Raw genomic sequence first — 17,468 nt, forward strand, 5'->3', positions numbered from 1 at the left:
ACCTAACTTTCCTTAAATAAATGCTTATAATTTTCGAGAAAACGTAGTTTATAAAAGTAGAATATGGATCTTTTATATAGATCGTGTGTTTCTCATTGCAAGAATTCGATAGATCGTTTTCAATTTTATTTTTTTACTTTCATATTCGTTCAAGTCTATTAATCGTCCAAAGCAATTTCTAGAGGAATAATTTACTAACCAATTCTATTTCTCATTTGAGGAATTGTTTGATAAATAGTAATATTATAGAGAATTCAGTTTAGTTCAGTTAGGAATGAGTTTCCTAATTCACGTAAGAAAACCTACGATAATTTACTTACGTTTCTCCTTTCGAAATTTAATTTAAACTTCCGTTATCCAGTTCCACCGTTTCCTTCGCAAAAAATAGTCCTCAGTGAGATTTTTCTAGCCGCACGCGCTCACCTCGAACATTCATTCTCTCGCTCTTTCTCGTTCCTCTTTCACCTTAAAACGTGCTGGAATTTCATCGATATTCGCTAATAAATTTTAAAGGTTGCCCCCTTGAATGTCGGTACGCGCCCTATCTGTAAATATTCAAAGTTTTCCTTGGCATCGGTTCTCCGCTTCCTTCTTTTCCGCGGACGAGCAATCACACGGAGGAACGCGCGCAAGAGGGAAGAACAAAACTGAAAGTTTTCCACGAGATGAATTCCTCCGCGTGGAAAATGGGAGGAGCCTGAGTAGAGCCGGGAAAAACGAGGAAAAAGTTCTTTCGAGAGGGTCTTCGATATCCCAACGAGCTAAGTGGAACGAACGAGATACGAATCGTTTCTGGAAATTCACGCGGGGACGTAGTACACCTCGACACAGCCTTCGCGAGAGATGATTTACATCCCAAGTAAATCATTCGAGGTTAGACGCGCTTCAAACTTTCCTTTGGCCCACCTTCGATGTTTCGAAATATAAAATCGAGGAGTGAAATGTATTGTGAAGCTTTATAGGGGCAATTTGTTCATAGAAAACAATTTTTCTGTGTCGAATGATTGTTAGACTACGATTAATTCTGCAAGTTTATGGTTCTAATTACAATTAGAGAATGGAATCTAAACAGAAATTTATTTCATTCGTTAAATATCATAACGATTATAATTTGGATGTTTTATATATTCTAACGTATTACCATGTGTATGATTTGTTCTGTGCATTTCTACGTGTTTAAATTTTCCATAAATGCACGAACATTCGCGTTCTAATGATAATTTTTAACACGATGTAACTTCTCTTGTAACACCATCGTTGCGGAAAGACATAATATTTAAAGAAAATTTGTCCATAGAATTCCGATAGTCTTATCTGTGACCGATATTTTCCTCAACAGTTTCTCGGTAATATTTCAATCGTGGAAATCCACGATCATCTAAATTTATCGATACTGGATTCAGAATAGTTGGAATTTAAATGTTTACAATCCTTATTACACAGCCTCTTTCCTCGAACTTCACCAGCAAGCAATTACATTCTGAAACTTAAGGAAGAGTAATTGCAGTTGCAGGAAGGGATTTTATTGTTCGCGGATGCTGGAAAGTTTAAATTTTCTGTAAATCGCTGTCTAGAAGAATAATACGATAGAATTATAGATGACAAACTGCAAGAGACGGTTCTTGGATAAATAATTCCAGCTACATTTATAATAAAAATGAAGCAGATCTTTTTTCTTTCTAATATCATATATAATGGATGCTATCTTAAATGTTTGAAAGAAGAGGAAAACAAACAAACAACAAGCACACTCTGAGGAAATCAATTTTACTGGTCGTGTACCTCAAAAGCATTAATTTTAAAATAACTGTTTCATGATTTTGTGAGACATAAATTCGAGATACAGCCTTAAACAAAATGATGAACTAAAAAGATAAAATTACATGATTATACAAATTTTACAAAATCAATTTTTTTCTATAAATGTTCATCGATATTAATGCCTATAATTTTCTATGTTCGATAATACCTCTGTTCGTTCAAAAGATTTTCAAAGACGAGAAAAGACACACGTGTCTATGTGCAGAACGGAACAGGCCAGACGAGGGCGTGAGGAAAATTAAATTAAATTTAAATTAAGCTCAATTAATTAAGCTGCTTCCCCCATGGGAACACGGCTTCTGTGCCCGGTTGCTGGCCCCTGAAATTCACCCCAGGACGAAAGCAGGGGGTCGGCTGAGAGAGTAGTGATCCTTGTCTAGAGCCGGATACGGAACTAATCTCTTTTAAATTAGTATTAAATTCTAAACGGATTCAAGTCGGTGCTTGGTGGTTATTAAATTTCAGTATGCTATCGCGAAGCATGCTTTTGTTCGAACCACCTCGCAGTAATCTATGGTTTCGCATCCTGCCGTAAATGTCACCATCTACTCTATTACGTTTCGCTTATAACTATAACCATCGAAAATCCGCGTTCCTGTGACCGATACTACAATATATTCTGAAACTTTAGTAAATATCTTGTAGCGAAACTTGTGTACAGGATTTACAAATTATAAGACAGGATCACACAAAAGTATTCCAACGTCTGTGAACATCTTTTATGAATACATTAACTGCGTTATAGGAAACATTTTGAAATTTTACTAGTACTATAATTCCGCTCGACTGTCATGATTGTGCTATTTTATATAGGATATTAACTTTCAAAGATACATTTTGTCCACGTAAAAATATTTATACCAAATGCTATCGAGCTAAATTTAATGTCATGATATTTCACGACGACGCTAATGGAGAGTAAAATCGTCCTGTTTGTAATCTTGCAAGTAGATTATCTTCTGTGAAAATTAAGCAGATATTCATATACTTCTGCGCGGTACTGTACTTCTAAATTCTAGACGATAGAGTAACCGCCGTGCGAAAGAAACAGCGCTATAAGCAACAAAGGAATATATTATATTTAATATATTCTTTCCTTGACAACGAAAGCCTGTTTCATGAGGTGTGCCATAATTATCCAAGAGTGGAAGTGGCGGCCTGGCACGGTAAGAGATATACGATTACGGCGGGCGATTCGAACGAGCTTTCGAATCGTCGTATCGTGCCAAAGGGCCGGAAGTTGGCCGCGCTCTGACTCGTTGTATCCGCCAGACGTATGTATGCGTTTGGTCGGTATTTAAGCAAGCAGTTACGTCGCACAGTGTGGCCCCGCAATATGGTAGCGGCACACTGTCTTATAAATTTCGCGATATTGGCGCCGCTGCAAAAGAATCACGACCACGCGCGTCCCACCAGTAATGAGAGTCCGAAAAGAAAATTAAAATTTTCGAACGATAAAAAATGACGCCGTTTCTAGGCTGTGCGATGCAATTGCACGGCAGCTGGTCTCATGGCTGGATGATTTATATTCTATGAAAAATGGAAGTGAAAAACGATGATGCTTATGGTAATGATACTTTTAACGAAAGAACGGCTAATCGATGATACGAAGATTTAACGCGAACGTGAAATATTTCTGGAATCTAAAGTTTGTAAAATCGTGTTTTTGATGATAGATCCTCGGTTTTATAAAACAAAGGGGAAAACTATTAAATTATAAAGTATAACTTGCACTGCTCACTTGACGTAGAAGAACTTAGAAATTTGTAATATTCCTAAAAATATACTGCATCTCATGCATAAAGCGCATAGCAGATGCGAATGCCTGAAAAGAAGTGGAGGTCACTTGGGTGGGTGACGTCACACCCAGAAAATAAATGGCATATTACTTATTTCAGCCATATATGTATATACATACATAAGTTTGTAACTGCAGGAACGAGCAACACCTGTGAACTAAAATACGTAGCGTGTCCGTAAAAATGAATAGATATTAATTTTTATAAAATACGAAGATTGGTTATCATTTTCTAAAATGGTATGGATGAGGATCAAGAAGATTATTTTTTGATAAAAAACGTAAAAAGAGTTACCATAATTGTGTATACCTGTAAATTCTATACTTTGTTGTTTATTCTATATATTTTGGAGGATTTAAATGATTTTTTGCAAAATATATGCGTCGATAAAGATTTATTTCCCTCTTGCATTATATATTTTTTCATATATGTATATACTTACGTTCCATTTTAACTTAGTGCAAGTTCCATGTAGTGGCTATTGATAGTTCTAATGGTGGAACAATTTTAAATATTTAAATTTGAAATATTTTCTAAAAAACATGGTCCATCTTTTTCGGCATTACAAAATCTATAATAACAGTTTGCCATCACCAACATTAAACTTTTACTATAAATATACATTTATATATAATGTATATTTGTGTATAAATGTTGTACATTACAAAGAAAAATCTCTAAGCTGAATTTTTTAATTTGAAACGAAAATTTATACTAGTTCGTCGTTTCTCTTATAATCGCAGTGATTTTTAAATATTAAAATGGCACAGAAATTACACGACGCAAGCAGCTAACTGACATTAAACTAGCAAGCTTCTGTTTCCAAATGAAAAAACACTGTAATGATCGAGAGACTGGGCTGAAGCAACAATGAGGAAGTCTACCCAGATTTTATGTTTAGTTTTTTGGAAAATGAGAAACGTGCAGATTTTCCGTCGTCATTCAAACGCAATAAAAATGAAACTTTTGAAAATGGTTAAAAGCATATCAAAAAGAGGAATGGATACCTTCATTCGTAATGAAAGACAAAATAGGGAACTTTCTGAATAAATATAATACAAAATTTTACCAATCTTCCATCTATTTGTAAAAGATTTACATCTTTGAATCCAACGGATTGTTTTCATTTCCAATTATATTAAATAAAAATTCTCCTCTCGTTTAATCATACGATTGCATTAAATTCAGAAACTCAACAAAGATACACTCATCATGTTTTCCTTCTGTGATGTTCATATTCGTGTGAATATTAAGATATACAGAATGTCTTATATTTATGAGTTGAGTATTTATAACAAAAGTTCAAAAATTACTTGAAATTATAAAACTATTTCTCGACGTCAGCTCGCTATACGGAACTCACCAATATTTTCCGTAGAAAAGAGGATGGTTCCTGTGACTGCTTGAAATTTGCAAATCGCAGAAGTTGTGGCACGACAAAAGCTTCACACTGTCGGACATGAACAAACCTCACGAGATCTAAAAAATAAATTCATGGAGTAAAGGCGAGGTAGCTGGTTGCACGGTCGCACATTTCAGACGAAAGGATTTTCCCCTTTCTCTTTCATAGTTATAAGTATTGCATGCCACCACGAAGGACGCTCGCACCTGCGTTTAATACTTTACAACAAAAGTAATGCATTCGCAGCTCTTTGATATTATTAATTCAGTAAAAGGAATAGCGATTCTCTGTTAAAGCATTACAAAGTGGAATAGAATGAAAAAAAAAAAACGTAATTCTGCTTATGCTATATGACATCGCTCGTTCTGCTTTTAAAGCAATTTATTCAATTAGTTTCCTAAAGAAATTATTTAATTTAATATTTTTCATTTAATATAACTTTGTTGAAAATTTCGAAATATTGTGCAGTTCTATTTCTGTAAAAGATTTTAATGGCCGGTATATTTAGAGTGTTATTAAAAAGCTAGAAAAAAATAGAAAATATGAAGAGAATAATACTCGAACTTCTTGTTAGATCTGTAATATCGCCCGATTTCATACTACATTGAACGTTTACGTATGGCTAAAAAAAATGCACGAAATAGATTACTAATCTAATGTTATAAGTAAATACGAATAGTTGATTCATTTTTATGGAGATAGAAACAAGTCAAAATGATCTTTATGGGATTCAATTTTTACTGCTGTCAATTTTCTATCTATTATTCTTTATCAAAGAAATTATTGATCGAAATAGTCCATCGCCTTTAATAAATTTGATTTTTATAATCGTTTCTAACACGGGATACTGAATCAGCTTACCCTAAATCTGGTGAGAGAAAGTCGAGGGTAGGATATAGGGTTTCAGGCCGGTCAAAATTGCAAGATAAACACAGTCGGCGTTAATAAACTCTTATCGGCGTGCAACCATGCGTGTCGACTTTAAGCCACAGACGCGCTAATCCTTTATGCTAATTTTGGTCGAACAGGAAAACGACGGCTGTAATACCATCCCCTTAAACGCGCGTGTCCATCAGAGGGAACGCAGCCATATACGAGAGCGATGCGTATAACTGTTTACGAAAAGAGCTATATAGGGTGATAGAATAAGAATCGACACTTGAATATCTACGTTGTTTTTGGAGATATGAAAGAGACTATATTAATAAAAGTTGTTCAGTATAGAGAGGATTATAATATGACAGTAATAATATTTTTACATCTGGAGGAGCTTCGGAGATGTTAAGGTCATCTTCCCTTTTTTAAATGAAATCATACATTGGTTGTTAATGATTCGTCATAATGATAAAAAAAAAGAAGAAAAAATACAATTAGTTAGCGAAAAACAAGTATGAAAAATATAATTATTGAAAATATGTTAATACATAGTCTTATATTTGTATTATTTCTTACTTATTATTAATAAATTGTCATTATCAAAATATTATACTGTCAATCTATTTGTTAATGTATTTATAATATTAATTTTAACTTTTATTAACTTTAATTAGATTAATTATATTAATTTAATTTTTATTTTAATTAAATTTAATTAGACTTTAATTAGATTTAATTAGATTATTATTAACTTTTAAAGGTTGTTGTTACAGGAAATCACGTTTATGCCATCATGAACGAAATTTCACTCCAGTGCAGTTTTTTAATCGTGAAAACCAATAAAATAAACAAATATAAGTGTTTCATTATTATTCAATATTAAACGAAAAAGTAAAGACAGGTATTATTTCCGATAATTACAAATAACATCGCTATAGTCTTACAATGGGACGATAATACTAAAAGAAAATTTACATAGCCTTTAAGAATCAATAATAATTAAGAAATAATATAATATATAATTATAATATAAAAAATTATATCATAGTTTCAATTTTCACATACGATTATGAAAGTTGCTTATTAAAAGTTGATTGATAACACTGCGTTAGTAGTACTGGGCCATTCATTAAACTTTCTAGTGGCATGGAGAAGTAGTTGAATTACTGGAAGGGATAAAGAAAAGTTTCTATTTCCCGAAGGAATGAATTAAAAGTTATTTGAGCAATTTACATGATATTGTTTCCGAGAAATTTTATATTTTCTTATTAAGTTAAGTAACTTTTAATCGAAACATGCGTTCAACTCGTTAGAATTGTTAAAACTTCAGAAGTTATGGCTCTTGTTATTTGATTACAGGTTACGTCTGACAATTGGTAGTCTGTCCCTACTTGCTCATTTACGTCGTATCTTCGTCTTACACTTAATATAAGTTGATGGAAACTTCCTACACCTTGATCAATTTTTTGGCGTGTCTGTTCGTTTAAAAATAATGTCAAATAATTAAGCTTTAATTAATTGAAACATCCATAAGTAATTTTATTTCTAACAAAGCCGAGCAATATCGTTTATATCGATCTCTTTATACCCAACGATATTATAAACACAAATCTTTCCATACACATTCTGTATTTAATTCGTTGTTTTTAAAAACGAAAAATGTAATTAAAACTCTGTGTATATACTTGAATCATATATTTAACAACTAATTAGAAAATTTACTTTTCGACGTGTCTCGCTCTTCATCAGGTGGGAAAAAAATAAAATGTTTAGATATCGTTTATTTTTTTATTGAAAAACTGTATACTACTAGTAAAATCCATCTATGTTTGACTAATTATAACAATTAACGTAAGTGATTATTACAAATTTTGTATATTTAAAATTCTTTATGCCTACATATTTCATTACACCTCTTCAAAAAAATTCGATATACTGAAGGATTCATTTAAAATACGTACGAGTGTATTAATTTTGATGATAATTAATCATTTTCGCAGTAACCAGTATACATATTTGTAAAGCAACATTTAAGAGAAAGAATTTTGATCTTATATGGTATCCTATGCTAATATATTCTGTCTAATACGTTCCACCAATGCGGTATATCAAACGTAATCGTCCGTGATTGTTCGATTTTAATTTTTCCATGAAATTATGTTTATGTAGAGACGCCTCTTCGATGATGGATTCTACGATTTTGAAGGAAGTATTCGAACAGCGTGTAATCCGAAATCACCTACCGACATAAAAGGCAGCTATTCAATGGTCATTATGGTACATGCGTATGAATTTATTGTGGCGATTAATTTATATCAAATTGATACTTTAGTAAAATTAAAACACCGTAATCGATACATTGGTGGTAATGAAATAATTGTAAGAGTTACACGATAATCGATATGTGGAGTAATAATTGGCAAATTTGGTGAAAATTTATTGCCATAATAACGATTGGAATATCATTTTCGAATAATTATAATTCTATGCTTAATTGAGTCGTAGTACAGGCACGTGAAACAAAGGCTGAATAATGTAAATATGTTTCTGGTTGACTAAGAATATTCGATTGAAATGATATTCCTGTATAATTACTGAAACAATCCTATTAAAACTAATTATTTTCAGCAATGAATGCAATTCTCTAAAATATGTTGTTGTATTAAGATAAATATATAAAATTTGTAAATGATACAATTTGAGAAATTTATGTAAATGAAACAATTCTTTTTAGAAAGAAAAAAGGAATACGTATTATACAATGTATTGTAACTTACCCCAACTTTCGTGTCACTCTAAATCTCTATTCCGTCTTTTTTCGGAGATACGATTTCTTGTAATAATCGCAAAACATGCAAAACATGACAAGAATCTGCGACATGTAGATATAAGCTATTGGTTTCCGATTTGGCTCACAAGTAGGTAACAAAGTTTGGAACATATGACATATCATGATTATGAACTGGAACTGAAATCATAAAAGAAAACGTTTTTTACTTTTGACATAATACACATAATTAAGAATTATATACAGGGTGCGACTGAGGCCGAATAACATGTACAAACGGGCATACAAACGAGGTGATTCCTTATGAAAAAATAAGAAGAGAGTATGGAATAAAATTTGTTCATTTAAAGTTTAGTTTTCGAGAAAAGTCGAGTAATACTTATTGTAATATTTAGTAGATGAAACATATCTCTTTATTTTTGTAGTCCACTGCAGCCAACTTATCATCGTGTTCATAAACTATATTAGATATATAAATTAGATGTATAAACTATACAAAGATATCACGTATATATATTAGCATCATGACACGAATGTGTAGGACGGTCTAATATTGAAGATTTTTGCTAAAAGTTTTCTATTAAAGTAAAATATAAAATTTGGAATGTAAAGAGAGGGAAAGGAAGAAAAGAAGGAATCGTACGATAAGACCAAAACGAATGGCCGCTTCGAAGTGGAAGCGTGAAACAAAAACAACGTTATTCATGCACGACAAAGCTTAATAAGACCTCTCATCGTGTTGTAAGTAAAATGACACTCTAGTCTGTCGCGGTACTCTTTATTCGTAGCTGCAGTTCCACTCGTCGCAGCATGAAACGTTTCAACTCGAAATTAAATGACCGCGTAACCCGATAAATCGTCGCGTAGATATCTCGCGGAGAAATAAAAGTTGCTCACCAACGGATTATTTAATTAAAAAGCCCCAACAGTCGCCCCTTTTCCCGTGCGCCTAAACCGTTGTTTCCTGCCGGGACTCGAAACGCAAATCGAATCACCGCCAGTACACGTGTAATTCCACATCGGGCACTTACAACCCTTTCAACTCCCTGTGCAAAAACCCGGTTATCGAGTTAGGCAAACCAAATGCGAGCCAATATACGGACTGAACGCGAAACATACATACAGGGTATATCAAAGATGTTGGACAGAAATGTTTAACGCTAGAACTATATAAGAACGATTAAGATCTCATTAAGATCAATTTGTAATTTTTCATGACAATTGTATAATCTTGCTAGGATATTTTTTAAGGGATCTGAATGATCTTCTTGCAAAATATATTGGTAAAAGCGTATGTCTTTTCTGGCATTGTTTATTTTTTCGTATACTTGTCATTCTGATAGCACATTGTCACTCTCATAGGAATTTTACGAGTACTTTATTATCGACCATTTATAGAAATATTAAATTAGTTTCCGAATTCTGGCATTCTTCTTGCTGAATATTATAATTTTTTCGGATATCAAAATTATCGATGTTTGGAATCGATAATGTAAAAATTCTTACTTTCTTCCCGCCTAACATTCCGTGTTCTAATTTCTGCTTAACTATTTTGATACACCCTATACATACGTATACCTAGTTCGACAACCTATTCGTAACGAATACCTACGTTTTTTTCTTTTTCGTTCTCGTCCACGAAAACATATTGCATCTCTTAACAATGGAGATTCGGTGGTCGAAGGCGTGGCCGCGTTTTATTGTTTCCCAAAGTACTCGAACGTGCTCCGAACAGCTTTTTATCCATTTTCCCACGATTTCTGGTTTAATCGGTGACTCGAATGAAATTTTCAATTGCGCAATCACTTTAGCTAAGAGCACACCGATAACAGATAACGGCGCGGTATTTGACTATTGGTATTGTTCGATTAAGGTGTCTAGGAATTTTTCTTTTTACAACTTCGTCGAAAAAAATAATGTTATCAATGAAAAATCTGACAGCTGTCGTTTCTTTTTCTTTGACAAGTATTATCGCTAACAATAAATGGGAATTAAATCAGTTTTTGAATTTTAAGATATTATAATGATATTATAAATTCCTGTACAATTAAACTAACATAATACTGTTAATGAAATTTGATAATTCGCAAGTTACAAGTTATTAATAAATTCCCTTGTATCATAGTGACTTTATTAATCAAGCACGCGGAATTGTACAAGCTGCAAATTAAGAAGTAAAATTATTGTAGAATAGAATACTGTAACAAATAATTTGTATTATAACTCTTCAACTCACTAATATTATTGCTTAATAAATTACTGTGAAAGAGGACTCTGAAAATATTTTAATCTTTTACAATTTAACGGTACCGTGTAGGTAGCACCACTATTAAAATTCTATAGTAAAAGATATATCCTTAGAAGCTATCCAACATTTATAAATATTACTTTTTTCAGTATTTAAAATAAATTGGTCTAAAATATTTAAGAGCGTAAAGATATTTCATTTTTCTGAAACAGTTCGTACGGTTTGCCAATATACTACGAAAGTATTTGACCGAAATCACGGAACACCGATTTTAATAGATGGAAATAGAAATCGCTGGAAATATCGACGACTAGAAAACCAACTTGATGCATTATTACAAAGTTTTTAGAAATAGACTCACGTGCTGACGAAACTGTTGCCTTATCAGGGAACCGCAGGAGGGTGAAACTTCGTGAACGAATATGATATATTTGGAATAAAATGTGTTGAATAAATCAACCAATTGGGTTAAGAAAATCTTCTAATGTAAGTGCAAACGGACCTGATGTGAAATTAGAAAATTGCAGAAAATTAGAACTCGTAATTATTTATTTAGTTGACTAACGAAATTTGGAACTCGTAATTATGAAAGTTGATATAATCGAAAAAAATTACTGTGACTAAAATTAGATAAATTACTGTAACTATTATTAGATAAAATTATGCATTTCCACGATACTTCGCTCGATCTTATACGGATATTAATTCACGTATTACAAATTTAATTGAAAAGTAAATTTATCAAATTCATTTTTAAATATCACTCGATAACTAAGAAACGGAACAATTGATAATCTCAATCATATCGAATGATGACTTGCGGCTGATTTTCGAGACTTTAATAAAAAAAAAATCATTTTAATTACATTATTTTCGCATATATTCCATTTACAAAAATTGATTTAATGGACAAGCAAACGAAGAGGAATTCTTGCAAAGAGAGTTGCTCGTTACGAAATGATCCTTTTTTATTCAAAAATCAAAATCTGTGATATGAAACGTTAGAACTATTATACAAAATTGCTTACGTCAAACTCATGCAACGTGATATTCAGATGAATTCGAGATAAAACAAAAAGGTTTGCATAGAAACGTGATTTATTTCCGATACTTCCTTATTCTGCAAGCGTTGTATACCTTTTTGACATTTATATTTTATGGCTATATGGATTTCATCTATGATTCTTGGCACGTCAGTGAAAGCATAAAGAATAATTTCAGTGTAACTATAACGATTGGTTTGGGTAGAGCATATTGAATTCTTTACCATTCAACCGGTTGATCAATCTTTTTTTAAGACTATGTTATATATCTCTGAACGAATATATCGTTTCTCGCATAAATATTACACTGAAAGTAATTGTTTTTGCGTTATACCGACGCGACGTGAATAATAATTTTATGCGTTAAATAATTAAGCAGCGTTTAGAGATGTTTATAACACGTAGAATACGTGACAATAGTAACATTAAATATTCATTACAATTTTAATCAAAGTTTACTTCAAAAGAATGAAATATTGTATTATAATACAATTTACAATAATAAGAATATCTAGAGAAGAAATATAGGAAGTCGAATAAAAATTCGCTAATAAATATTAAAGGCATGAGTTAAGGTACAACTACGATTAATACGTACGTCTTTATCTTCATAAATACATGATGATGACAAGAGGGATAACAAATAGTAAAAGATTAAAAAATGATCTCTGACAAAATAATGGCGTAACGATCGGGTAAAGTAGAAAAAGTACAGAAAAATGTAAGGAAAGAAACGCGAAAGAAATATAACATTCATAAATAAGGAAAATAGAGAATCGTTTGCAGCTTCGATATAAGCGAAATATAAATTAGAATTTCAAATAAGGTCGAGATACAACGCGCTTTTTCATAAAAACTACTCTGAATCATAAAATTCTAACTAATATCGAATCCCTCAAATGACACGGATTCGCAGCTTCTCGACGCATCATAAATTCCACCCCCTGCTCTCACTGACTTACCGTCACACCGACGCCAGCTCTATACTATTACCATTATCCAATCGACCAGTTTCGCAAACAGTTTCACCAATCGATCAACGAATTGTCCACGGTGGATCGGGATTTTCTATACCACGTTATTCGCTTATATAGATTAATTTACTTAGCCAGTTGCGTATAACCGGTCGCGACGGTCGAACGTCAATAGCAATTTCACGTTTAAAAAATTCGCTGCAGGATAGCGAATGTAATTTTGCGATTACGCGATACGCGATGGTGCACGGTGAAATGAGCGAATAACGCTTCCAGCAGGGCAATTCAGCGAGCGCAACGAAACACCGCCCACGATATATGCATTGCGGGCCATGTGTACATAGCATGGCAGATAGCGAAGTCAGATAGAAAATGAGAACGTACCATTTGTAACCCCGTAATATATTGTTTCCAAGGCGCGATCCTCTTTTGCACTTGTGGGCCCAAGCAGGCGAGCAGATAATAGGTGTACATAATCACGTGCACGATGCAGTTTGGCATAATCGTGAACGTCCACATGCCGCCTGTAAATAACAAGGAGCGTTTAACACGTTCGGAAGAAAGGGATGGAAAATAGTTGGATGCCTGTAACAAAGTTACATGGTCGCGCAATGAATTTTTTGCAAGAGGAGAATTTTATTTACGACTGTTGGAAATTCGCTCGTGCATGTTCCTCTGTGTTTTATACCATGGCCATTTTGCATCGGCTTAATAGGTAAATTTGATACGTCGTGGCGCAATTTAATTTCCACTCATACGAGTCTTTTTCGGGAAGCTCGGTGTGCTGTAATAGTTGAAATGAAATTGTTTGCGCGAACCATTTAGAAGGCTATGAGAGATAACTACGGGAATCGTAATTTTTGCAAATATAATGAGATCTTTTGAAATCGGCAATTATACAGTAGTAACAATAAGAAAGGAATTACGATGACTAGAAGTAATGTTTGTTAGCTTTTTTTAGAATCGACAGACAATATATAGTTACAAGTATTAAGATACGCTTGCATAATAATTACTCAACAAACGATACATAATGAATTGGCGAGTTGCAAATCGCAGATTACAGATTTCTTGTTTACGGTTTTATAATGTTGAACCAAATAGAGTAGTCAGATGACTCGAAATTTATACTTCATCTGCTTTATTACTAACTTTGTTACTGTTACGAGATTTGAGGAAAAGCCAACATTGACAGGATCGCTTTTGTTGCGAATCCTTCAATTGTTACGCGCATATTTAAACATATTGAAATTATCGATTCGCGCGATACGAAATCATAATGAAACGAGATAAAGAAATCGCCGACTGTAAAAGTATTAAGTACTATAATATATTTAAGGAGCATAATCATTTGTATGAAATTGAAGTTAAAGGTAAATTTACGCGTATGTCTAAAAATTTACCTGGGACAAATTTGCAGGCTATCCACGAAAGGAAAGCGGTCGACGTGTGATGATAAACGTGAAGAAAAGACGCTTGGTTGTATTTTTTTCTGAGAATGAAGATAACGGTGTCGCTCAACTCGAGGACTTTCAGCATTAAGAGCCTCCACACCCATCGAGCCGTCTATTAAATACGACATAACTTTCGTAATATCGAAATTCGCGTTTGTTTAATGACTGTGGTACTTACGCGATAAGAGTCAGGGTCGTTTGAAATGACATGAGTCTCGCATCCGAGAGAAAACTTAGTGGTGAAGCCCGAAGTAAGTAGCTTTAAATATAAAAATATATTAATCGTTTTGAAGAATAGTAATGATAGCATAACGATGATAAGGAATAAGTTATTTTTCCAAATTATATGAAAATTATTAATTAACAACAATTAACTACAACAACGTTAGACTATTTCAGATGAATAGAATGTGATATTGTAAGTTATTTCCGATGAACTCACCCCGTAAAATACAGTTGCGCTCGCGATGGCCATAGAGATGTTATAACAAATCATAAACTTATTTAGATTGTATGGTTTTCGATTTTTCATAAATAGAGGGCCAAAACGAAGAACGAAGAGCAGATAGAGAAATATAATTCCTAGCAATGGAAATGGACTGCCCATTAAGAACCAATCTGCTACTCTGGAATCTAAAGTGGAGGATTCAAAAAGGCTATAAAATATAATATACAGTGCTATTTAATTATAGAATGTGTATATTATAAAATACAGATCTAACAAATTGAAATTATCAACTTGAGATTTCAATTCTACATTCGCTATTCAGCTACATTTAATAATAAGTTAGAAATAATTACAAACTAAAAAGGAGCCTCGATTGAGCGGAGGTCAGGCAATTATTTAAATAATTATTCAGTCAATCATCCATTGCGTTAGTATTACTCGATATTTAATGGAGCCATTTTTTAACATTAGCTATATGTTTAAAATACTTTTAAAAATTGTATATACTAATTTTCTGCTAACTACATGTCTAAAATAAATGTCTTGTAAGTTTTATATATAAATTTTGACACTATAATCACGACAACCGTGTTTTATTATAATGCTAGTGAAATTTCATAAAATGAACATTCATGGCAATTTTCTAGCATTTCCAGGCAATATCCAGGTTACTTTGGTCTCAAGTCAAGCCAAGTCGGTCAAACGAGGTCCCACGATATTTAAAATATTCTATGTTTTCAATTAAACCGAAGGAAGCTAACCTGCTGCATCTTCCATGATGTAACGATACGTTTCTAAGAATCCCACTTTCTGCAAATAAGAAAGAAAATGTCCCAAACGATCTTACAAACATTAGAAAAATCAAGTACAATCCTGTAGAACGAAAAAATTACGAGCTAGTTTATTAATCGAAAAACAATCGACATCACAGAAATAAGAAAAATGGGAACTAAGAGACATTAAATAGAGTAATGACTTTGTATTATATGATGATATATTTGTATGTATATGATTGTACTTGATGTAGTTATAGCGTCAGTGATCGAATAACCTACTATCACTACTGCTATCACCATATTAAATTAATCATATCGAATTATACTTACTTTTAAAGTGAAAATACGTTCGAAAACCACAGTAATAAATACGAAACTAAATACGTTGTTTTCTCAACAACGATAATTAAATTCACCACGATTCGCAACTTTTTACTTATAATCCGAATAATAGCACTTCGTTTGAACGATTGATTTCTTAAAAATCGGCACACAACTTTTATCCAAAATTCCACGATATTATTTCGCTCGAAATAAATTTGAAATTTTCCACAACTACTACTTTTGACAAGTGTAACTGGCTTTGAAAACTTTTTATTGTCATTTAGACTTCAGAAATAAAAGAGAAAAGCAATACCTGTGGCACATGAATTGGGAGAGCCTTCCCATCTTGGCCGTCGAGTTTGAAGATATCGACTGACATTCGGGTTACTGAACGATTCGAATAGTGACTGACTATCGACGTTAACACCGTCTTTCGTGGCGGCAACCTACTGTCTAAGTTCATCCGCAGGGCAAGCACCCCTAGCAGTGACTCGGGAACAGGAACGTAACACACAAGCACAGTTCCCTGCAAAGGGTTTCTCGCGCACCCTATTTTAATACGATAAAGAAACGCATTCAAGACTAGTAGAACAGGAAATATTGCTTAAAAATAGATGGTGAATTGAATCTAAGACTTGCCGGAATAATTTTATTCATTAAAATAAAATGTTGAAACTACGAAAGAACTAAATTTAAACAAACATTTAGTAAGTTATATGGAATGTATGGTTCTAAGAAATCTTACCCACATTTTTTTTTTTTTTTTTTTGTTAGAATTATAATAACATAACGATAGTTTTATGTTTTGTAGCTAATCTAACATTAAAGAATGTAAATCTAGAGCGAGATGAATATGTGAAATAAATGATTTAAAAATGCATTCGTAATGAGTACTTTAATAACAATATTAAGTTAATAACGTTAGTAGTATTTATAATGTAAAAGGATAAAGATGGATTAGGATTATACGTATATTAGGTAAATTTATTTCTGTTATTTCATATGGTTCCTTGGAAATGAAATAATAAATTAAAGAATGAACCAGCGTTGACATGTTTAATAGGCTTTTGTCAGTATTATGTTAACGCAAGTTCGTTTAATCTTACAATTTATAACCACGGTTTTGCAAAGTTTCATGATCATTAATCGTTGCACATGCTTTTATAATTAATTATGCATACAGATATTTTGTACTGTTTGCTAAAATTGCCCAGTATGATTCAATGATACTGGTAATTAAACATTATTTCATTAACACGGCTTATTGCGAATCAAACGCAAATATGAACAATGAAAACGCACTTGAAATAAAACGATAATGATGTTATACACCAAGGAATTAATGAAATTACCGGTCCATTTCTTTCCCTAGGATGATATAGTAAAGTATTTACACGAACAACATTACATGAAAATATCATTACAAAAGTTTTGCAGTACTAGTAAGCGTTCCATTTCGACCAGATTATGCGTCAAAGGATTCTGTTGGTTTCAAAAGAAAAACTGTGCTACGAT

The 17,468-nt window shown here is 32.7% G+C and overlaps 1 protein-coding gene across 2 annotated transcripts; it reads right to left on the reverse strand.

Annotated features, from left to right (window-relative positions):
- Nucleotides 1-4,785: 4,785 nt before the first annotated feature.
- On the reverse strand, nucleotides 4,786-16,692 carry LOC122567418 (elongation of very long chain fatty acids protein 1-like). 2 transcript variants are annotated; one of them, XM_043725889.1, is made up of 8 exons: nucleotides 16,267-16,692; nucleotides 15,615-15,663; nucleotides 14,848-15,038; nucleotides 14,584-14,664; nucleotides 14,355-14,517; nucleotides 13,336-13,475; nucleotides 8,676-8,866; nucleotides 4,786-5,099 (listed from the first exon to the last, which is right to left on the reverse strand). In XM_043725889.1, the coding sequence occupies exons 1-7, from the start codon at nucleotides 16,414-16,416 to the stop codon at nucleotides 8,702-8,704; spliced, it is 939 nt and encodes a 312-aa protein (XP_043581824.1). In that variant the 5' UTR covers nucleotides 16,417-16,692; the 3' UTR covers nucleotides 4,786-5,099; nucleotides 8,676-8,701. The 2 variants fall into 2 exon arrangements, with proteins under 2 accessions (XP_043581824.1, XP_043581823.1); XM_043725888.1 differs by lacking the exon at nucleotides 4,786-5,099 and adding an exon at nucleotides 7,508-8,137 and having other exon boundaries at nucleotides 16,267-16,686.
- Nucleotides 16,693-17,468: the final 776 nt, after the last annotated feature.

This window comes from Bombus pyrosoma, linkage group LG5 (assembly GCF_014825855.1).
Source record: "Bombus pyrosoma isolate SC7728 linkage group LG5, ASM1482585v1, whole genome shotgun sequence".
In the NCBI taxonomy this organism is placed as follows: domain Eukaryota; kingdom Metazoa; phylum Arthropoda; class Insecta; order Hymenoptera; family Apidae; genus Bombus; species Bombus pyrosoma.